Here is a 25,128-nt window from a genome sequence, read left to right as displayed (position 1 = left end):
AAGAATAAAATCTCTCTCACCAATCGTGGGACAGTTAGGACAGGGGACATGAAGCAGGCCGCTGTTTAAGTGCTGGATATTTCAGTGGCTGTGCAGCAAGTGTACCACCACCACCAAGTACCAGATGTTTCCCAATGGGAGTACTGTAGTTTGTATTACCAGGAAGCTCATGCTTTAAATATTGATCTATTTAAGTGTTGTGCCATTTACACATTAGGTGACAATTATTGTGGAAAAGTGGGGATTGAACATTTATTTGGTCCTCCAGGAGTGAAAATCAGATCTAATTGGCCACCACTGTCAAACAGTGTGCAGAACTAAATGATGTGCAGTCACTATGTGCAGTCTTGATCCAGTGCAACTGTGATTCCAGCCACCTCTCACAGGAGATGGCCAGTAAAAAAAATACACAGTACTAGTGTCGTGCAAAGGGACATCTTTATTCACCATCAATTCAGAGCTCTGGAAACTCACAGTTACTGTGAAATGAGAGCAATGGGACAGTTATCCTGAGGTGCTTTCGGATCCAGTCCAACAGTAAACTATGAATGTCAACTTCAAGTGAACCACAAGCATGATCTCTTGTTTTGCAGCCTCAGTAGTTACTCATGAATGATCCTTGTGGGCAAGCTATGCTGTATTGGTTCAGACTGAGTTTTGTGTTGAACTGGTACAGACTCTGCAATGCAATGCAGTTTTAGCAGCCTGATGTGGGTTTAGAGAAGAAACTTGAGATCACCCAGAAGAGATAGTGCAGTGCTATGCTGCACTATACTTTATACTGACTGTACTGAACCTCAACTGATCCAAGATAAATTTCATAAGTGTCAGAATTTAAAGCTCAGCAAGTTTGAGAGTGTCTGTTGCTCTGTCCTTCAGATTTAATAATGACCATAAGGGACGAAACAGTTCATTAAAATCAAAATTTTCGGACATTATTTTGAAAGAGTTTACTTGCAACTGACTGCACAGATATACGCGCAGAGTTCCACTTTGATTTGGCTGCTCAACAAGAGTACAATTACGTGATGGCAATATCAATCAGGCTGTGCCTTGCACTACTCGACTGCAGGCAACAGTTAAGTATAATGCCTGGAGTACAACTGAGTCATTATATCAACATTACAGGAAAGGGAGCCTCCTGAACCATCAATCTTTACAGTAACAGTGACAATGAAATAGGCTTGCCAGGAATATCCCAGGGTTGGTGCACATGATCTGTACTGAGTCCATTGAATTTAGCCAGTGAAGCAGTGGATTCATTACAGTTATCGCTGCCCACATAAGTAGAACGTGGAAAAATGTATGTTGTTGGCATATATGGAACTCTCTGTTTTGGATGCTTTTAAGTATGGAGATGGGATTCTGACAGACGCAAAAAAGAATAAACAATAACTTGGCTGAGCTACTGGGAAGCTGTTGGCACCCATGGAACCAGAGTCCTGCATGGGTAACCTCATTTAGGAGTGGTGGAGAAAGCCTAGAAAATAGCAGGGAATTTTGGAAGAGGAAAGAAAGATAACGTATTGGAGGATGATACCAGAACTGCAAAGTTATACCTATCAGGAAAGGCTTGGACTCTCCTCTTGGAAAGAGAAGGGCGACCTAATAGAGGTCTTCCAAATTCTGAAAAGGTTTGATAGCATAGACATAGAGAAGATGTTTCCACTTATGGGGGAGACCAAAACCAGGGGCCATCAATATAAAATAGTCACTGTTAAATCAAATGGGGAAGTCAGAAGAAACGTGTTTACCCGGAGAGTGTTGGGAATGTGGAACTTACTACCACAAGGAGTAGTTGAGGTAAATAGCACAGATGCATTTAAGGGGAAGCTAGATAAGTACATGAGGGAGAAAGGATTAAAGGCTCTGCTCAAAGGCTTAGTTGAGGAAGGGCAGGAGGAGGCTCATGTGGAGCATAAACACCGGCATAGACCAGTTGGGTCGAATGGCCTGTTTCTGTGCTGTATATTCTATGTAAGGTTGAAAAGGGAGAGTGAGCATATCAACAGAATCAATGTAAATCGCTTGCTTACAAATTCACTTCTAAAAGTGTCAGTACATTTCATAGTAAATTCCTGTGAAACACTTTGAGATGTCTTGACAATGTGATAAGGCACCATGTCAAATGCAAAGATTATTTTATTAAATAGAAGCCAGCTTAGGCAAGAAGGCTGAGTTTTCTTTCACCACCACCCTCAGCACACACAAAAGCTAAATGGCCTTCTTCTGTGCTGTAAATTTCTATGGTTCTAGAATATATCACAAAGAACATTCAAGTTCTGAGAGAATTACTGTCACTGCTGCAAGTCAGTTGGAAAATCATACTGGCAATTAAATTGTCATCTGCAACAAACTAAATCTGACAACATCTCAGAGGTTATGGAATTATGAATGTCAGGTTAATTTTTAAATATATTTGTGCATCTTCTTCCCTGGTCCGTCCTGAACCAAGAGGATTGGCAACAAGTGTGTTTTAAACAATAATAATAATAATCCTTGGATTTGATATAGCGCTTTTCACATCTTCAAGACGTTTCAAAGCGCTTCACAGAATATACTGTAAAGTGAATTGACTATATATTTGTGGGCAAAATGTCAATGTTCTCTGTCTATGACTACCAATTGAGTGGGGGGGTGGGGGAGGGGGGCAAGAGTAGCTGACTCCAGTTTGATTCTCCTCCTCAAGGCAGTGTCCTGTTGACATTTCATGACTTCTCAAAAGCTGAAAATCTTTTGGTCTTAGCCTTGAAACCATTGGCTTAAAATTAAGGTAACATGGAACAGAATTCTTATCTCAGTGATGAATCTCGGACAAGTTTTTTGCTGCAGCACTTCGGGTCACTCATTGTGTCTGTAATTAATAACTGTTTTAATGAGATTACTAACCCAATAGTTATATTGAAAAAGCAAAACAATTCTGGGTAGCAGCAGTAATTAATTTAGGATGTCGTTCTTATCGGGTGAGATCAACATTGTATTGTAGATGTTTTCTGGTCATCAAATCAGCGGAGCTGCATAACCTGAATAGCTGAATGTTACATTACCTGTTGCAGTTGATCCACCAAACTGCTTGAATTATGCATGGTTTAACAGCATTTTTAAATATTAACAATTGAAACTGGAATCCTTCTTATTCAAAGAGACTTGGAGCTTTGGTCCATGTTCTCTATTTGGTTGTAATACCGACACAGTAGGTCTTGGCTCATTAAAGCATGATTTAGATCAGCATTCCAAACGAGTAATGGAAACCAGTTGCACACCAGTAGCCTATTATATAATTTATAATGATTTTACACTGACCGGGACTCATGAGAAGAGTGTTAAAAGTTTTAGCAGTTACAGAGTGTTGATAACAGTTGATTGTTTCAAAGTCAGCCACTGATCCTCTGTTTCATGATGGACTGGACAGTAAGTACAAATAAAGCTAATTAAACCTAGAAAGATAGTGCAGGCGTAGTTGCACACGCTGAAAGCATTGTGTTCTTTCTGCAGATATGCGTCGCAAAGATGTCTACACGGAACTCTCAGGTCGTGGATTCAGTTATCAAACCCCTGGACACCATTCCCGAGGACAAGAAAGTCAGAGTTCAAAGAACGCAGAGCAGTTTCGATCCATTTGAGAAACCAGTGAGTCAAGTAAAGAGAGTCCATTCTGAGAACAATGCGTGCATTAACTTCAAGAGCTCATCGGCTGGCAAAGAGTCCCCAAAATTGAGGCGACATTCCAGCCCTAGTTCAGTAAGTACTTGTCTTTTATTGTTTGGACTCTGAAGCTGATAGCCAATTGAAAGTCTTGACCTTCGGAGGTATGGTTTGCAAATAAATATCTTTGCATTCCAACAATAAATACATTTCTGTTCAAACATGAATATTTCTCATTTTAAAAAATCGAGCAAAATTCAGAGTAAATCCTGTTTAACAGATCAGTGAGGTGGAGGTCTAATGCATGGTCAGTTTCTTGATTTGACCATTGAGAAAGGTGTCATGCTGGGTGAGTGTGGGTGGGAGAGTTTTCTTCTAGTACTCCAGGGATTTGTCACCTACTATATGTCACTAAACGTAATCCAGATGTTAATGTGATTCCTCCCAGGTCCCTCTACTAACCTCATCAAGCCAATGCAAAACCTTGAAATTTGGTTAGATCCTCAGCCCTTCATTCCTTCTTTCCTTCCCTCTCTCCCTCCCTCTCCGCCATCCACATTCTCACCGGCACCAAACTCTACATGTCAATCACCCCAGTCCTTGTCAAGCTCAACCAGTTCCCCACTGATCAACTTCAAGGTCCTTACCCTCGCCCTAGCACCTCTCTGTTTGAGCTCCCCACTCTGCTTGGCTCACTCAGGCCTATTTCTTTTGCACGTGCCCCACCCTCTCCACCCCATCATCAGCTACTACACTCTGTCACCCCCTCCGTCGACCACTGCTCCATCTCAGCCTCTCTCTGGCTGACATTAAATTCTACCAAAAAACTTACCTTTTTGACTGGGTACTACTTCAAAGTGCAAAACACCAAAAATTCAATAGCTTTTATCACTTTCATTTAGAAGCATTGGTCTGCTTTTGTTTCTCTGTAAGCATGCACCCTATGTCTAGTGGTGAATTTTAACTTACTGTGAAAATTAATGTTCAAAATATCCATGTAATTTGCAGCCTGAAGGTAGTATAGAGGCTGAAAATCAGCTGAATGATTTGCCTGGCCTGTTGGAAACAAAGGAGATTAACTGTGTTACATTAATTAATTTCACGGATGTGATTAATATTGGTTGGAGCAGGCTCACTATTACACAAGGGTGATTACAGCAGTGCAGTAAATGGACAGAAATACTTTATGATCTCATTCATTGTGTTGTGGAGAAACAAAACACAGCTAATAAGATCCCATTCTTCAAAAAGTGACAAATGAATGCCTTGATCAATTACTTTCCTTATTCATAACTGCAATTAACCTTCTCACTTGAGCAGTCAGACTCTTAATCTTTAGTGCTACAATAGGGCAAACAAGTTATATTTTCATGTGCGGAAATTATTTGTTCTGCATTTAGACAGGGGTGATGTATTCCTGCTGAGCTATTCTGAAGCTTTAAAATGGTACTGAATGGTAGTGTGGAAAATATTAAATCAGAATAATCGATGCGCCAGGAGTACATTCAGTATGAAGCAAGTGATGACCAATTCATGGCAGGTGCACAAAGTGCTGCAGGAGGCTAATTCTGTATTATCGTCCTGTCATTTTTGGGCGAATTGCCCGTGCCGTTGAACCTCATGGTTTGGATGTTAAGTGCCACTATTTGTACTTTATCAGCCCCTTTTTGCACTAAGAACCAGGTGGCAAACAGGTTCTGGTTCCAGAGTCAACTCTTTAATTGTCGAGTGCAGGGCAAAATAAACCAGCGTCAGCAGTCGCCAAAAACACAGAAAGAAGTTCTGAGATCCTACCTCTTACACGATGAGCTACTGGACATTATATAATGTGGTACATTGTATTTCTTTATAGCATAAATTTGGTTATAACGCGGTTGCCCTATGGACCCCATCCACTCCGCATGTGCAAACTGAAGTTCTTCTGCGCCTGCGTCGACATATCAATGCGTTTCCCGCGATTCAATGCAGCCGACGGGTCAGGACATAATTTCCTGCAATTCAATGCAGCAGGTTAGTGCGGGAGGATTGGAGGATAAGGGAGCAGCGTTATGAGTTAGGAGATCATAACAGGGCGAAGAAATCTAAGTGATTTTGATAGGACACTGAATGGAGGCTATTGTACTGTTTATAAAGAGAAGACTTAATGCATGTAGATTTACTGTATCACTTTTTGTGCATGATGCACGTGCAGCAAACCAGGAATAACACTTTCTGCACATATTATTCAAGCATGTGACGATCAGAAAGTGATGTCATCAGCAATCTGATGACCCTGAAGTTGCACGTGAAGCTGGCTTTTTTAATTAAAGCTGGGTATGTTAAACCTCACATGCTTGAAACATACCTAAGGAGTGCACAGGATACCCAGAAGTTCAGAGCATGTTGCAAAGTTAAATGCTCACGCTGAGAAGCCTAAAATGTGGAGTCCTGTAGCTCAGTGGTTAGAGCACTCGTCTTGCAAGCGAGAGGACCTGGGTTCGTTTCACGACAGGACAAATCTTTAGGCAAGTTTCCTTACTCCACACGCCGCTGTTTACTTAGTAGCAATTCCAAATCCGTCTGTTAGTCGATTGGCGGATTGCTTTTCCGGGGTAACAATCCCTTCAAAAAATAATAATAATAATTTGGTCACTCAATCCACGACTGTTTGTGGGACCCTGTAATGCGAAATTGGCTGCTGCATTTCGTCCACAAAATATACAGACAATTCAATTTGCAGTATATTTTGTGCAGAGCTTTGTGACATAAGACGCTATATCAAATGCAAGGATTATTATCATAAATTGAATCTACCCTCCAGTATTTCATGCAATGTTGAGTGGAGCTGAGTAGGTTGGGGCAGCTCAGTGGAAATATCGGTTTTGGAATTGTGAACCCATTTACTTTAAACCCTTTCTGCCTCATTGAAAACGACAATGCAGAGAGCACTGAGTACTATTACATCAGCAACATCAAGAACATTAAAGCATCTCAAAGACTACCAAAGGATTTACCCACTATACTAATCTTGTACTTATTCAGAACCAAGGCAATGCAGAGTGTTTCAAAACTCTTATGAGAACAAATTTACCTTTGATGCTCTGATCTGCTGCAGCCACTGGACATGCCGTGTAAAGAGGAACTCAAGGCATTGCTTATGGACTGATAACAGCTGAGCACAGCTACATAGAAAAGCACCAACAGAGAGCATCAAAGCCGATTTACACAAGAGAGCAAAAAACATCATACAAAGTGGCTTACTGAAGCAACTGAGAAAGTGAAGTGGCGTTTAAAGAATTTATCAGATTGTTTGCGATTGCACGTTTAAGGATACGTGATAAATTGCTTTGCACGGTATATTTGCAGTTGGAATGTCAGAATGTTTGCTTTCTAAATATTTCTAAAGTGCAATTACAAGAACGATACACTGCCGAGGTTGTGGATGTTTACATGATAAATTAATAAAAATGAATGTTTATTAGGTTCTCTTATTTTTGAATAATGGCTTGGAATAAAGTTAATGATATATAAAAATGATAAATACTTGTGACACACGTGATGCACATAAAAATGAAAAAATGGTATTGGAATATTTAAAACATTGCATTGCTTCCATTTTTATAAGCACCTTATCATGTTGAAGTGTTTTACAGTAATTATTGTCAGGTGCAGTGACTGATTTTGCAGCAAAATGGCACAAAAGGCACTTTGGACATTATTAAATTAGTGAATGATCAATTGATTGGTGGATTGTTGTCCAGAATACCTAGAGATGTTCTTTATTTTTCCTTTTTTTCTTTTTATAATAACAATCCTTCCATTTGATTTACTGTCTTTCATGTTGGGAGGACATCTTAAAGTGCTTCATAAGGTTTACTAATGTAAAATGTATAGACTGTGTATTTTGGAAGCGAAGGTGGTAGCTAATTTATACACAGTACAAATCCCATGGTGGGTGGTGAGATTTTTATTGCTAAATAAGCAGACTAGGTTAAATGTCTCCTCTGGAGGACAGCACATTTACAAAACATCCCCCAGAACTGTTATAGAATATTAACACAGGCAAGAGTAATATGAGCTGAGCCAGGTTGGACACCTAAAGTGACATGCAGCAGGTACAAAATATATGAATTTTAATACCTGCTTTGAATTAAAAAGCAGAGAAATAATCCCTGAATGGGAGAACCTATTAAGGATAGGTTTAATGGAAGTTGGATCGAATATAGATGCGTGGCACCTGGGAAATTTATCTGAGCAGAATTATTCTCTGAAACTTGTATCCTATTGATATTGCCTCATTGAACTTTTCTGCTGGTTCTAAATATGGCAATCAAAGCAAAAACATGAATCAGTCTTGAAATCATATCATGTCTAATATCCATCTGTAAAATGGTTGTTTGTGGGAATGAAAAATTGTAGCGAGAAAGGGTTGATATAATGGTTAACAATGAATGACAATTTCATTCGTCAGGAATGAGGCAGGTTAATTGCGCATTAAAGAAACTGAATATCTTTAACAATAAAGAAGATGTAATTATTCTCTTCTAGTAATAGATACCAGAGGTTTAAACATGCAGATAAAGTAAACTTTTGACTCCTTACCAATAGTATAATATTTCACATGCACAGAATTGGTAAAATCCTTTAGAGCATGAGAGTCAGTATTTTTCTTGAAGGGTCTTCTGAATTTTGGCAGTGTTAAATTTATTTTTTCTGCCAATTTGGATCAATTCCCATTTGTAATTGTATTTGGTGCTCATCGTGTTGTGGGTCTTTGTTGATTGTGGGTTCATCCGTGTATGATCTGTTGTTCTAGTTTACTTAACAGGGCCCAAAGGAATTCTTAATGATAAATTATCTTACTGTGCAACTTTGGCTCTCCATTACTGTGAGAAATGGTTCTGAAGTTAGCAACACATATTAAATGTACCTTTATTTTAAATGTTTTTAAGCATTGCAAAGCAAGAATCCTACTCTTAAACTCAGTATTTCCCACTTCCTCAAGACTGGAAATCATTCCTTGACCTCAATCTTCCTTTCCTCCTAATATGTTGAGGCTTTTGAACCCCTTTTAAACTTTGATGTCCCCAAAGTACTCATCTCTGACTTATTTTATTTTCTGTCCCACTTTGTAGGGCTTGGATGTTCACCAATATTTCTTAGTTTAAAAATATATATATATACTTTCTCCCTTGCTGTCTGTTCCAATTCTGGATTCAAACATCAGTGAATTTATTTCCTTCCTTTGTGGTTGTAAATTACATCCAAAACATAATCTCTGAGGTCTGGCTTCAACTATGTCAGTTTCAAAATAAAATCTCTTAACATTGTTGAGATACAAGGAAGTTCCTGACAGAATGAATACAATTGGGCTACATGGGAAAAGCTAAATACAGTATCTAGCCTAGGCTTGTATAATGCCCCAAAAGTATTCATATCCACCTTCACAGTCTCTCCCCCTTGTATCTTCTTTACAGGCTTACAACAACAACAAATAATTATATTTACAGAGCACCGTTCACCTCTGGAGGATGTACCAAGGCATTGGACAGTTAAGGGTTTGCACCCGAGCTGGGGGCTTTATTTGTGAGGGGTGAGAGTGAAGAGAGATAAGGGGGAAGATGACCATAGGCGTGGAAGCTTAGATTCATTTGTGTTTTTTAATCAGTGGCTCTTATAAGCAGAGCAACTTTGTTGTACCAGCCTGAGCGAATCTTTGGAATTTGAGTTAGGTAGAAGAATTAATGGCACAGTAATTGTGCTAATAATAATAATAATATCCTTAATTTAATATTGGGCCTCATCATGTTGTTCAGATGTCTCAAAATGCTTCACAGGATTTATTGTAAAGTGGTATGACTGTAATTAATAATTTTACTGGAGTTTGAGTGAAGGCTTGACTGTTTAAGTGCTTGGGACCTTTGTCATGTCACACACATTTTTAACACATTATTTTATGTGCAAATTGTGTGATCTAATGGGGAATTACTGTATACAGAATAAGAGGTAATTAAGAGCAAAGCAATGTTACTGCACATTTGAGTACAAATGAGTAGAGAAAGTTAAGTTTCACTGGTTCTCAATATTCATTTGCACAGAATAGGGACCCCAGGTAGATGTGAGTATTGGTAAAGGAAACTTAGATGTGGTGACTCCCACCGATGAACAGCTCAGGAGAAGGCTCGGTGGTGGCCAGGGTGTTAGCCTCTTAGGGATCATTTTCTGACTATCTTACAACTATGCTTTCACAGTATTGTACAGTGGTGTACTTGGTTTTCTATAATGTACTGCATTTTTTTGTTTCTACATTTATTGTCTTTAAAAACGTGTTGCTTTGAGCAGTTTAATTGCCTTACATTATTATTGTGTCATTCATTGTATGTGACATTTAAAGGTTAGGTCCATTCTGGAATTATAGACATGTCTGAGGTTCTATAATATTGAAGAGTTTTTGGTATGAACTGAACATTGTAATGTTGAATGATGCATCAGTCCATTTAATTTAATGAAAACCTGCCAGTCTGCTTTTAGTGACTCCAGTTTATATGACCGATCGGAAATTTATTAATTAAAATTCCATTGCCCTACACCACTTCCCAGTACAAAATTAAAAGCCTTGACGCTTATTGCAATACTAAGAACTGCTGAAGAATTACACACAATAAGTCTTACTTATTTTGAAGAAAGCTTATCTACTTTTGATTCTTATTTAATGTTTCCTTTTTGCATTTGTCATTGACTTCTAGAGAAAACCTCATGACTTTGTGTTGAGCACTCACTGGCTGGAGCAAGGCACTGATTTTTGTTGAAGTTTCCAATGTTGTAACAGTAAAACTGATTTGTGGTGATGCAAAATGCATGAGAACCAGACTGTTCTGAAGGCAACTATTGGGTCAAACTCATATTATGTTGTAATTTTCAATTGAGGTTCACTTTGAAGCTGTGATTCACAGGAATGGTAGAAAAATGACATTGAATGCTGTGTACAAATTTCTTTGTATTGTACATTGTGCCAAAAGGATAATGACTTATGCCTAAAGATCGTTTCTTCTGACAGCATGTTTTTAAAAAATCCTTTAATGCTGGAATTAACAGTTCTATGTGCTGATAGCATATGAGAACAACAAAGAAAAAACAAGACTCAAAGAGTCAAGCTCATAATGAGAGCCTGCCATAAAACTAAGTAAAATGTAAGGAATCCCTGGGACTAATACTCAGTTGAATCAATATAAATGGTGGCAGTGAAAGTTTTGAAGTACAGTATTTGGTAATAATGATTACATATCCCTATATTTCTTTACCCTCACAATATAACACAGAAATCCCAAGTTTATTTCCATTTATTGATTTATTCACATCCACCGCCTCTCCTCTCCTCTCAACCTTCACGGCTATATCCATGAATACTTCAGATCGTACCTCTCACACTGACTCCACTTCTCCTCCACAAATGGTTTCTCCTCTTGCCCCCGTAGTGTTTTGTGTAGCATTCCTTGGTCCCCTCCTCTTCAATATCTATATGCTCCCTCTTGGTGACATCATCCGCAGACATAGGATCAACTTCCACATGTATGCGGATGACACCCAACTCTGCCTCAACCGTTGACTCCAAAATGTCTATCAGACATCGAGTCCTGGATGAGAGCTAACTTTCTTCAGTTGAACGTCAACAAGACCGAGGCTCTCCTGATTGGTTCCTGTCAGCACCTCCTCACCTCAGGCGCTGACAGAATCACCATCCACGGTTGCACACTCCACCTTACTAAGCCAGTCCAGAACCCTGGGGTCTTGTTTGACCCTCAACTATTGTTTCTACCCCACATCTGCGCCATGACCCACTCTGCCTTCCCTCACCTCCGCAACGTCGCCCGGCTCCGCCACTGTCTCACATCGCAGGCAGCCAAGACCCTCGTACATGCTTTCTTTACATTGAGGCTCAACTGTGCAAACTCATTGCTTGTCGGCCTCCCCAACTCCTCCCTCCACAGGCTGCAGATCATCCAGAACTCTGCAGCCCATGTCCTCTCCCGCACCAGGCTCCATGACCCTATCACCCCCATCCTCTCCCTACTCCACTGGCTTTCCATCACACAGAGGATACAGGTCAAGACCCTGGTCCTCACCTTCAAAGCCCTCCATGGCCTTGCTCCCCCCTACTTCTGTGACCTCCTAAACACCTACCATTCTGCTCGCTCCCTCCGCTCAGAGAGCTCTGGCCTGCTTCACGTCCCCCGCCTCACTATTGGCCTTCAGCCACTCTGCCCCCACTCTCTGGAACTTCATCCCGCAGCCCCTCCGCCTCACCTTCTCCCTTGCCTCCTTCAAGACCCATCTCAAGCTCGCATCTGAAACTTTGTCTATCCATCGCCTTGGGATGTCCTCCCGACGTGAAAGGCACTATACAGATGTAATGTTGTTGTTTTTATTGAGAATGCACAACCAATCATGATCCAACTGTGATCTTTAATATCCAATAGACAGACAGAGTCTTAGTCTAATATCTCCTCCAATGGACAACACCTCCGATAATGCAGTGCACCCTTGGTATGTGCACTGGTATGTTTAGCTTCGATTATAAGATAAAGTCCTGATTTGGGACTTGAATGTACAGCCTTCTGAACTTGAAATAACTTTCTGACGCAGAATCTAGATGGCTGATTGCCATCTATGGCTGATCACTGTCTAGGAGCAAATATTTCTATGTAAAACAGTAAAGATTCAGAAGATGTGGAATAATTGGACTGTTCATTTGAATATCATTGTGGAGTCCTGCAGCTCAGTGGTTAGAGCACTCGCTTCGCCAAGATCGAGATCCGGGTTCAATTCCCGGCAGGGCGAAACACTGGGCAATCCATGACTGTTTCTGGGAGACTACTGTATGCAGTTGGCTGCCGTGGTTCACCCACAAAATATATAGTCAATTAACTTTACAGTAAAGCGCTTTGAGATGTCTCGAAGATGTGATAAGGCGCTATATCAAATGCAAGGATTATTATTATCAGTTGTCCTTGGAGGATAGTTCATCCTCTAAACAGAGCAGCTGTGTTCTCCAGATGTATATGCAAGTCAGTCTGTGTGTGTGTGTGTGTGTGTATATATGTAGCCAAGCAGTGCAAGTTCATTTTCCAGGCTAGAATAGCATGTATTTAACTCTCCAAGGCAGATCACCACTGGGAAAGCAATATTAAACAAGAAAAACAACCTACAACACAATGTAGACCTAACATTTATTATATAAGAACACTCTCACCTCAGGATCACAAGCAACCCTGACAAGAGCGAACCACTTACCTGGAAAGGGATGTCACCTTCTGGTGTTCCTTAATACATCCCTTAAATAAGTTAACAACAACAACAAAATTACATTTGTATAGCGCCTTTTACGTCTGGAGGACATCCCAAGGCGCTGGAAATTAAGGGATGCTTTAAGGAGTACAACAACTTTTACTTTGTTTAATTATATTGAAGTGATATAACCATATAGGCAGGATATCAGCCAATCTGTGCTAGCGACATCCCAGAAATAGCAGTAAAATAAATAACTAAAAATTATGTTCCTTTTGGTGAATGTGGATGAGGGATGAATAGTAGTCAGGAATTCCCTCTTTTAAATAGTATATTGGGATCTTTAACATTCACCTAAACTGATTGAACAGGAAGATGAAACTTTGGTTTAACTGTTCGACAGCAGGACCAGGGCCTCTTACAATGCTACATTCTTTCAGTACACCACTAGAATACCTCTCTAGATTACAAGCTTGAGTCTTGGTGGTCAGAATCAGACGGATGTCCTTTTGACCCAGAGGCAATATTGCTACCAATTAAACCAAACTGACAAACTTGACCTCATTTGTGGTGTTGCCCTTGCCAGATGTGTAGCTATTCCTGAATTACCCTTGAGCACTGGATTTGGGCTCAGTAATATGTGTTTCACTTGCGAGTCTCAACACCATTAGAGGGTGAAAGTTGACCTTTGTCTTTAAGTCTGTAACACATTTGAGCCCCGATGAGAGGGCTGAAGTGATTGTGCTTTGGTGAAACATCTTTCTGGACTCAGTCATGCTGTCTTGTGTACTTATGAAAAATCTAACCTAAAAATAGATCCTCAAAATTGTTTTCTTTGTTAAAGAAAAATCGATTTGTTAGTTTTCAATGATTTCATTATCTCTCATTTTTATGTAGTATTAACTTCAGACACGTTCAGAACGTTATTGTTTTTCTAGTCATTGACTAGGATTGTCAACCTCAACTCTTTATGTTAGAGTGTCTTAGTCTGCAGAGTATTTCTTAAAGTTTGTGCCTTGCTGCACTGTAAAATAATTGGTATATGGGTGACTTATCTAATGGATAGTTGAAATATAAAAATCTATCTCAGTTACAATCATTAAAATTGATCTAATAATAATAATAATCCTTGCATTTGATATAGCGCTTTTCACGTTGGGATGACATCCCAAAGCGCTTCACAGAACACACTGTAAAGTGAATTGACTGGATATTTGTGGGCGAAAGTGTGTTGTCTTTAAGTTAATTATAACATGAACAGTACATGTACAATTTTCAGCCTCAGTACAAGACCTAATTTCTTCTTTAAAAAGCTTTTGTATTTCAACTTGCTCTAATTAGATGTATAACATTACTGTAAGTCTTCCAAAACCACATCTGTGATCTTTCGTAGTACTTAGTGTTCTGATCACGTTGCCTAACTGGAACACAGAGGCAACTCAAGTGAAGTGAAAAACACAATTTCTTTTTCTTAAATAATTCCCTATTAAACTTTAAAAATAGTAAATGACTCTGATCCAAGCAACTTGTTCAATGTTCTTTGCCAAAGCGTTTTGAGTTTCATTTCCACCATGTTGGTAATTTCCTAATGAAGATGATCTTGTATCGACCTCTCTCTAACAGAGAGCACTGAACAGTCCTTTGTGCTCTATCACTCGCTCCAAGTTGAAACACATGAATAGTTGGCTGAAACATTTTCAGTTATTAGGTAACCATCTCTCTTTTGAACTACTTGTAACTAAAACAGTGTTGGAGAGAAATGATATTCAGACTTCAATACAAAAGAAACTATGAACAATCTGGCGCCACAGATGCAAATGGTATTGGGCATCGAAAAATATAATACAGTCTAGAATGAATTAAATCAACTGGTTTAAGTTGCTCTTTTATGTAAGCCACCTGAATCTCAGGTACCTTTAGGTAGCAGGTTAAATGCACACAATTCTCTGTTGATAATTTTGACTTTTCACTGTCAATATATGTTGGAAGTGATGGATAAAAGATCACATTTACACACGTCTATGTCGAGTAAATCCAAACTGTATCAATCAAAGTTAATAATGTCTACACAAAAGTATGTGCCATACCAAAAGGACAAGCAATTGATCTTGTCCATTGAATGGTTTATATATCAGAAAAATTGGATCGCTTTTTGATATGATTTTTTGTTTCATTTTCCAGCCAACAAGCCCCAAATTTGGGAAGGCTGACTCCTATGAAAAATTGGAAAAGCTTGGAGAAGGATCCTATGCCACGGTATATAAAGGAAAGAGCAAGTAAGTGTCATTTCTTTAGAAAATTTGGGCAATGTAATTCAATCATGCAAATTTCTCTTTAATAATATTAAAAAGCAATTGGAAGTTCTGGCATGGATGCTGGATCCATTCAAACATTAAAATTTTCAAAATGAGGTAGATAAATTTGGGATATGGGGCAAGGGAGTTGAGATGCAGATCAACCATGATCTTATAGAATGGTGGAACAGGCTTGAGGGGCTGAATGGCCTCCGTTCCTATGCTATTGTTTTAGCTGAGTTTACTTTAGTTTGGAGGTCTTAGCTACAATTCTGGTTAAAATCATTATTTTAAAAAGTGGGAGAAGGGTGATATAGCATGTTCTATCCGGAGCAAGCAAATTACCTTCTCTCGGCTATATATGTTGTGTGGTTATGGGGTGACTATGAAATTGGAAGAGGAAAGGAAAAAAATCAACAACTGTGAATCTCGTCTCCATAACAGCCTGATGATAATGTTGTGCATCGCAGTAATGGAGAGTATGGGCGGTTATGGAAGGTAGAATAACAGCTATGGCTGTGTTTGCCCCAAGTTTCTGATTTCTGGCGTATTGTCAGAGGAAAGTGCCTAGTGACAGCCGGTGTTTCCCTCACGTGGAGGGGAGGCTTTGGCCAAGTTGATTCTGCAAGACTCCCGGTGACGAGCTCAAGGTGGCAGATGGACAGACCCAGACATCTGTCCCCTCTCACTCAGTGTTTAAGAATGTTTAACAAAGTGGGACCAGAAATATTGGAAAGATGCAATATCATTTCCAATGTCTAGAGCACTTTAATAATTTCCAAGATCGTTGTGAGTAATAGCCCATAACTTGCACACAGTAGGCTGCGGCATGATAAACAAAATGTTTGGGATTTTTTTTTAGAAATTTAAAGTATAGAAGAAGGCTGCTCAGCCCATTGTGTTAAACATGCTAAAATATTGCAGAGCAATTAATTGAAAGTAATAACAAAGCAGGCAATTAGTTTTGAGCTCATTATCAGAGAGCAGATTGCACCAAAGAGAAAAAANTTGCATTCCAAAAAANCAAGTGTAGCTTTGCCGATGGGAATTACGTGTTATATAATTGGTGAGCTCCTTTTGGGCAAAGTTGTATCTAGGCCTTGAAAGTGAAGCAAGCTTAACTAAAAGCAAGTTATTTGATGCTGAAGTTAGTGTGGCAACAGCAATGAATAGAATTAGATGAACTGTAATGTGCTTGAAGTTTCTTGAATTGAGCAACCAAAAGGAAACTGAGAAGAAGCACTTGATTTTGACATTTTTTGCCCAACTGAAGGGCTGAGAACCAACCAGTCATGGTTAGCTATTTGGGAAATGAACAATGTTCTTGGTGGAATACTGGGAAATGAGAGTTGTGTACTCCCATTCAGCTAGTATAATCAGGGATTTTATGTGACAAAGCTAGGAAATTGTGAACAGGTTTCATTTTTCTATGATTGACTGAGGTGTTGAATAGATACAGTAGGCGACAACAGAGCAAAGCAGACTACAGATCATTTAATTTTCTATTTTCACACCTCATATTTTTAAATTCAGTAGGTAAAGGAAATGCTAATGGGGGAATTCAGTAATAGATTCTGAAATGTATTCTTAGCAAGAATGATACAGCATGCAATAACACTGTGATTTCTTAAATTATAAGTTGTTACCCTTGAAAACACAATTTTTATGGAAACACTCATTAATTACAACTGTCATGTAATCATTTGTGTCCATGAAAGTGCATCATATTTGGATATTTATAGCTGAGCAATGATTTCTCAGAAAACATTGCACTGGGTTGAAATAATCAGCGTGACACTGACTTGATAATTCTGTGGTACATTGTTATTTTGGCACATATTGATTTTCACACAGTGCTAATGTTGGGTAAGATTTTTGTTATTTTCTTTTACATATGTTCCTGTTGCCAAGAACAAAACAAAAGCAATCATCACTGGGGGAAATTATAAATACTGAGGACTCATTATACAGATAATTTAACTAAACAAAGAGTTTAACTCCTCCAGTTATTGAATTTAGCTCCATCATGCATAAAATATAGTTGGATCCTCATCTGCACTAACCTCCACACACACATTACCCCAGTGTTTGCCAGGTTCCACTGGTTCTTTGGCTCCCAATGGATTGACTTCAAGATCCTCACCTATAAATCCCATGACACCCTACCTATCTGATCTTCTCCTTCCCCATTCCTCTGCTCAATCCCTCTGTGCCACCGACAGTGGCTGAACCTTCAACGTCTATGAACCTAACCTCTGGAGCTTGGTCTGTCTACCCCTCCGTCTTGCCTCTTCGATCTGTCTTTAAATCTCACTTTGAAATCTACCTCTTTAACTGTGTCTATGTTTATCTCCCTCTTTCAATCTCTCCTTTTACCTTCTTGTGTGTTTGACATTCAATCCCATCGTTGAAAAGAGCTCCCAAGATGTTATCTTACCTGAAGGCACTATATAATTGCATGTTTTTGTTTTTGTTAAATTTATGGCCCAGATAGAATAAATAGCAGTTGCTTTACACATTATTGTTTACATTGTAGCTTGAGTGCTGGTTGGCATTACTATACCTAACCTTCTTCCTGTGGATACAACTTCAAGAGCTTAAAAGACTTATGTAAACAAATATTCCTTTAAATTGCCCTCATGCATGTCTTCAGCTTTGGAAAGGTTGAAGGAGAAGAGATACTTGTATGGTATATTTAGTAGCTTTTTGAAAGCACAATCTGCCAGAGTTCAGAGGTACTGACCCAAAAAGCAATTTATCATGAGTAGGAGTGACCTAAAAACAATTTTGTCTTTGGAGGTAGTGACCTAAAAAAATAATTTACTATTTTCTCACTGTCATTTGTGTTGAAAGTTCTATGGCCTTGTTTTGTTCAATACGGGTATCAGCAGGTTAGAAAACTGTAGTGTGTGATGTGTTTAATTAAGAACTTATGCCGACAAGCATCATTGAAGCTGCCTTTTTTCTTTCTCAGTACATAAGAGATATACTTGAGAATCTACACTCCTTATAGGGATATGGGACATTTATTCTGCCGATACCACTATTTACAGTAACCAGAGAATGCTGCAACTCTTCTGGTGCTAATGTGCTAAGTGCATGATCTTGGTGAGGTTTCTAACCCTTGCACAATTCCTGGTTGCAGATACAATAACTATCTGTACATTAACAATTTATTTTGGTGAATAAAAGCTGCTTTTGATGCTGTGTTGGGGGGGTGGGGGTGGGGGGTGGTACAGTTGGGGTTGCTGTCGAGGGATTAGATTAAATGGGCCAAAGGGCCTTCTTCATCCAAACTGGTCTTGTATTTTCACCCTGCCTCATTCACATTTCCTGGTGGACTGATAGCAGTTGTGGAAAAGCCCGTGGCTTCCAGCAGCTAAGAAGACGTTGTGCAATGGTACTGTAACATCTAAGAGAGAAATTGGAGAAGGACTGGTTTTAAGGGAATAATAGTTTAATGGTACAATTTTAACTGAGCTACTCCTAGGGTTGGAGATTGAGTGTGAGGAGGCTGAAAGGTACAACACCAATTGGGAATCAAGGGAATTTGGCTGAGTGCAGAATTTCAAAGTGGAAATGATGAGGGAAAAGCTAGTTAAATAATTAAAACTTATTTTGGCGCGTGCAGATGGAGAATGTAAAGAAGGGGTATATGAAAAACAGCACTAAGTCCAGTTGTTCGACAGAAGTATGCAAACTTTATGGTTCCATTTCTCAGTTCCCACCAAGGAAAAGAATGCTATATTTTGAAAGGAAATCTCATCTGAATACAATTACAGTGTTCGCTGTGTGCTCTAGTGCAGTGTGAGGTCATTTCCCAGGGAAGGGAAAAGAAAACAATTGCTGAGTTCTGAGGAATTTGTCACATTTTTAAATTAATTTTCTTTTTGACAATCTCAGTTTCCATTCACCATATTCTGGGGAATGCTCAAGATGTAATAATAATCCTTGCATTTGATATAGTGCTTTTCAGGTCTTCTAGACGTCCCAAAGCGCTTCACAGAATATACTGTAAAGTGAATTGACTGTATATTTGTGGGTGAACGCGGCAGCCAATTGCGCACAGTAGTGTCCCACAAACAGTCGTGGATTGAGTGACCAGTTTATTATTGTTTTGTTTTTTTGGAGGGATTATTATTAGGTGTGTGGAGTAAGGAAACTTGCCCAAGGTTTCGCCCTCTGCCTGGAATTGAACTCAGGTCTCTCACTTGCAAAGCGAGTGCTCTAACCACTGAGCTACAAAACTCCACAGATTGCTGTACCATGTAAATTACTAAACAAATGATTTTGTTTGTGGAGTCCTGTAGCTCAGTGGTTAGAGCACTCGCCTTGCAAGCGAGAGACCTGGGTTCAATTCCAGGCAGAGTGAAACCTTGGGCAAGTTTCCTTTTTCCACACGCCTAATAATAATCCCTCCAAAAAACAATAATAAATTGGTCGTTTTCAATCCACGACTCTCTGAGACACTGTTGTGCACGTTTCGCCTACAGATATACAGTCAATTCACTTTACAGCATATTCTGTGAAGTGCTTTGAGACATCTAGAAGATGTGAAAAGCGCTATATCAAATGCAAGGATTATTTTTATTATATTATTATTTTGCAGTTTACATGTTAGAGCATTCCCTGAACCCAAAATACGGTGAATCAACAAACAGACACAAATAGTTGTATTCCCAATGGGCATTGTGAGGATATGAAAGCCCTACTCTATGGTTTCTGGAACTGTTTGATATCTACTCATTTTGATGTGAATTTTCCTAAGGTTTTTAGTTTGGTGGGAACACATCTTATTTCACAACTTTCCTCCAGGGTACATTATATTGGATGCATTTGAGGCTTATTTAACTCATGCTATTGACAATCCAGAGGCAAATGACCAATAGAAGGAAAACCTGACCATCTTCATGTGATTTCAAGTGGTTGTAGATATAACGGGAAAGGGTCAACTGTTATTTATATTTGTCGTCCTGTGTGCTGAGAGTTAGCTGAGAATAAATCTGCTTTCACAAAATAACCCTATGGGAATAAGTTAGCTTGATATATGATGGTTTGTGGGTTGGATATTCAAACACCTCACTGCAAGTTTATATGTATGCATATTGTAAAATGTTCCAAGATGTTATTCCACATGAAGGGTGCTATATAAAGTCAGGTTGGTTGTTGTTATAAATTGACCCAATCTGCTAGTCCATGGGGATGAACTGAAAAAGGGATGGGACATTGTACAGTATTTGCTTATGGATAATATCCTGAATGAAATACAGAATCTGTACTTGAATAATCCACGACAACCAAATCACCTCATCTCTCAGGGTTGGGATTCCCTCAATGTCATTGTTACCTTGCATCTTTGTGCTAACTGATAAACTGTGCTGTATTTTGTTTGTGCCTGGAATAAAGTGAACAGTTAAAAAGAAAGAAAGCTGTTGCTGGTAAACCTTGATAAAGTTTTGGTGTAAAAATCTAATACAGTACATTTATTTATTGAGATACCCTTTTCATACTAATCAATTCTGTGTTTTGTTGAGGACTAAAAACAAATTATTCACTTTTATCTTCTTAAACTAGGGTGAATGGGAAGTTGGTAGCCCTGAAGGTTATCAGATTACAAGAAGAGGAAGGAACTCCATTCACAGCCATCAGGGAAGGTATTGTATTACAGTATATAGAACAATCCTGAATTGTTTGTATTTAAATGTATAATTTAAAGCGGAAGTACCTGTACATTCAATATTGTTTAAGATTGCAAAATTCACCAAAACGTTTAATTAAGAAAATCAAGATGTTCCCTGGTCAACCTTTAAATTAAATGATGACAACTCATGGATACTGTCTGGATGCTTTCTGTGCAGATCATTGTGCCTATTATTGTAATATGTCTGCTTCATTTAGAGTTGCATTTAGAGTTGCCTTTTAATGTTCAGGGAAGTTAGTAAGATATGAGGGAAAGCATTACCCCTCTTTGTGGTGAGACAGAGTAAGGAATTGAAGCAAGCACCGGACAAATTCATATCCAGTCTTGTTCATTTTTACTAATGCTACATGTTGCAGAAAGCATATAATGTCATGCTCCAGGCTGGCTCAGTTGGTTGCACTCTTACCTCTGGGTCAGAAGGTTGAGTTTAACCCCTAAATCGGGCCTTGGAACTCATATAATCTAAGCTAAATCTTGAGGGTTAAGAATGCTGAGCCAATGCTTAACAATTATTGGGCACAATCTCCCCAGATATTCTGTTGGTCTACATTTTCAGTAACATTAATATACAGAGAAACTGAGGCCCTATTTTGTAAATTGTAGCAGGCCCACTCCGAAAAGCAGCAATTAGCTAATGGTTTATTGTCCAGTGGCCAATGGCAAATTTGTTCATTTTTGTTTGTGTGATAAAATTCCGCTCTTCACATTAGCTTATCTTTAGGCTCAAAAAGACCCCTCAGCAAGTGTGATTGCTCCTGTAGTTAGTTTTTACAATTCTTCATAAAAAATTTTTTATATAGTAGTGAAAGCACTCATTCTACACAGCTTTATAAATGTCATAAAAGCACCATTATAGTGGTCAGCAATTTCTAATCACAAAGATACTAAGCTCCCCTTTCTCAATAATGGTACACATCACCAACTTTGTACAAAGAATAACAGTACAGAAGTGAAAACATCTGCAGATTCTACTTCTTTATCTGTTGCTTTTTCTACTCTGTGCATTTGCTGATGTGGGCGAAGCACTATTCTCTTTCTGTGTTCCTGCAGAATTATAAATGACTAACTTACTTTTAAAATATAACTAATGCAACATTAAAGATAAGAGCATCTTCCGGGTGTTGGGAGGTGTGAGGAGGTAAATAGGATATTCTCAGAGATGAGCAATCTCCAAAGTGACATGCGTGGCAGTGGAACTTTGGTGACCCTGTCTTGGTAACCAGCTTCTGAGTCAGGCAGGTCTGCAGTACTTCAGGCACTGCTGATGAGACCAGCCAGTCTGGCCCATTTGCAAGACCTGGAAGGCAGACTGGGTCATGGAGAGCCAACTGAGTCATGGAGAACAGGGATTCTTGCCAATTAGCCCCCCTTAACCCTGTAAACCAAATCTCCAACACGAAGGGCAGTCCGAAATGGAAAAGTTGCGGGAAGCTTTTCGGGCAAAGTTATTGATGTTTAATGGTTCTAACTGGTTAAGCTTCAGTCGTATCCTACCACCCATTCTGGAGTCCTTGAAACTCGGGTCTGTCCATCTTAATACTCTCAGGTATTGGTAACCAGGATGTGTACCTTGATGGAGAGAATGCACATTCCGCTCCAAGCACAGGGAAATTTCCATGTTTTTATTTAAACCCTAGACATGTCTGTGGGCTATTCCTATGTCTGTCTGGATTATAATTGGCTGCCAAGAATTGTGCAAGGCCATCAAGGCAATGCTGCACTTTTTTTTATTTTGCCTCTTACACAAGGGAAGTGCTTTGCCTCTTTATGTTTTCCTGCAGACTATTTAACTTGGACCCGGAACTTTCTGCATTCTTGGTGCGAGAATCTGCATCTTTAATGCTCTGGTGTGTTACTGTATGAAACCACCTCAGACCACAGCTCTCTTATGTTATACTCACAATAATAATCCTTGCATAGGATTCAGCGCCTTATCACGTTGTTGAGACCTCTCAAAGTGCCTCACAGGATATATTGTAAAGTGGAGTTACTCTGTATTTTGTGAGTGAAATGCAGAAGCCAATTGTGCACAGCAATGTCCCACAAGCAGTCAAGGATTGAGTGATCACATTTTTTTATTTCCATTTTGGAGTGATTATTACCCCCAGAAAGTGATCTGCCAATTGAGTAACAACCGAGTTCCTACTTACTGCTTGGGAAACAGAAGTGTGTGGAGTAAGGAAACTTGCCTAGGGTGCGTCCCACCCTGGAATTGAACCCGAGTCCTCCTGCTCGCTATTAATGATGATCTCTCTTATGTTGTTACAAATAGAGTAGGAATCCATATAGTCTTATCAGATCCATGACGCTCTAATGTGTGAAGGTGCTGTGCTTTGGATGAGACGTTAAACTGAGACCCCATCAGTCTATTCATGTGGGCGTTAAAGATTCCATGGGAATATTTGAAAAGAGAAGGGATTTTCTCCTTGTGTCTTACCAACAATTACCCAATTGGTCATTCATGTTTGTGGGACATTGCTGCACGCAAATTATCTGCCAGATTCGCCCACAAAATATACAGTCACAACACTTTACAGTGTATTCTTTGAAGAGCTTTAATATGTCTTGAATTCAGTGGAAACCAGTTAAGCCGAATGCATCACATTTTGTCCGACTTAAGAGGTGTCCAAGGTTAGCCGAATTACCATTCCTGCCCAGTGGAGGAGATGCGGTGGTGCCATATAATAATATTTGGAGTACTGTAGCTTAGTGGTTAGAGCACGCGCCTCGCAAGTGAGAGGACCTGAGTTTGATTCCCAGGCAGGCGAAACATTAGGCAAGTTTCCTTACTCTACACGTGTTTGTTTACCTCGCAGTAAATAGAAAACTCCAGCATTTTCCTACCCAGCAGAGGAATGGGGTCGGTGCTTCCTCCCTCCCATTGCCGTTCCCATTGGATAGGAAGGGGACCAATTGAAGGCGGGTGAGGTGATTGATAGCCTTCAGCCATTTGTCAAACTCTGGGCTCCAGCCATTCACAACAGCTCAGCTGTCAATCAATCACAATTTCCCTTGTTCTTCCCCATTCCTCCGCCCCCTCACTGATTGACAGCCCAACTCCAGCCAATTATGAATGGCTGGAGTCTGCTGTCAATCACAATTTGACTCCTCCCATCTATATCCTGGAGCAATGCATCGGGGCTGAGCGCTTTGTTTGATTTACCCGACGTCCGGGGATAAACGGCGTCCGTCAAATGAGGATTCCGCTGTAGATGATAAGGTGCTTATCAAATGTAAGGATTAGTTTTATGACTATTAAATCTAACTTTACTCTTATTACACATCTTACGAAGGAATTCATCCATAAATACCTTCAGTTAAATAGTAAGCTCATGGTGTTGCAATATCCAGTAGTTATCCAAAATCTTATCAAAGCTGAAATGGAATCAAGAAAGATCTAAAGGACAAACTTGCATCTTTGTGTTGGCTTATCAAGTCAAACACACTTGAGGATAATCATCACTGCATAATGCCTTCTGTTTTGGAGGCAAATGTAGCAGCAATTTACACAAACAAATTCCTACAAGCAACCAATTTACACAAACGAATTCCCACAAGCAACGGTCAGCACTCTTTTTTTAATAGGATCATGGGATATTTATCAATCTGAACAAGCAGATAAACTTGATTTTCGTCTCAAACAAAAGACAGCATATCCAATATTGCAGGATTCCCCCAAGTACTTCATTGGAGTGTTTATGTAGTCCTAGCATGGAATAGCATGATGGTGTAACCACCTGATCCAGATACAAAAGTCCATTTGACTGAGATTAGAAAGATGATGAGCTTCCATGAACTTGTAAAGTGGCTGAGTATGCTTATTGAGCTAAATTGCCTATTCATATTCATATGAAGTGGAGCTTTTATTTGCATTTGCTCTTGGTGTAATTTATTTCTGAGCTGTGTAAAATGAGTAAGATATGACAATGACATTTATGAACTTGACAGGACTAGACCATGATTCCACAATTTCCAAGTGTGAGCATTCTATATTAATCCAGACTTTTCAGAGCATAGAATCATGCACATGTGTTGGTAAAATCCTCTTTGATTTTTTTAAGGTTAGTGAATGATAGCAAGGGTCAGAGAGTGTTGTAACTATATTTTACTGATTGAGATGGTGATCTGTTCAGAGGAAAAGTTGCAAGTTAAAAGCAATGTTTTAGTTACTTGTGACCAGAGGTTTTGTGTTACAATTATGGCAGATCATGGTGAGGGATGTTG

The 25,128-nt window shown here is 39.3% G+C and overlaps 1 protein-coding gene across 1 annotated transcript in view; it reads left to right on the top strand.

Annotated features, from left to right (window-relative positions):
• The window catches only part of cdk14 (cyclin-dependent kinase 14), a 266,289-nt gene that overhangs the window by 89,844 nt on the left and 151,317 nt on the right, over positions 1–25,128 (top strand). Inside the window, exons 2-4 of the mRNA XM_007897534.2 lie at positions 3,496–3,741; positions 15,091–15,185; positions 20,778–20,857. Coding sequence (XP_007895725.1) covers positions 3,511–3,741; positions 15,091–15,185; positions 20,778–20,857 — 406 coding nt within the window. The 5' untranslated portion in view covers positions 3,496–3,510. The remainder of the gene's footprint in view (positions 1–3,495; positions 3,742–15,090; positions 15,186–20,777; positions 20,858–25,128) is intronic.

Source organism: Callorhinchus milii, unplaced genomic scaffold (assembly GCF_018977255.1).
Source record: "Callorhinchus milii isolate IMCB2004 unplaced genomic scaffold, IMCB_Cmil_1.0 Scaffold2, whole genome shotgun sequence".
Taxonomy (NCBI): Eukaryota; Metazoa; Chordata; class Chondrichthyes; order Chimaeriformes; family Callorhinchidae; genus Callorhinchus; species Callorhinchus milii.
Note: the sequence above shows the minus strand (reverse complement) of the source record. Positions and strands in the feature narration are given on the sequence as shown.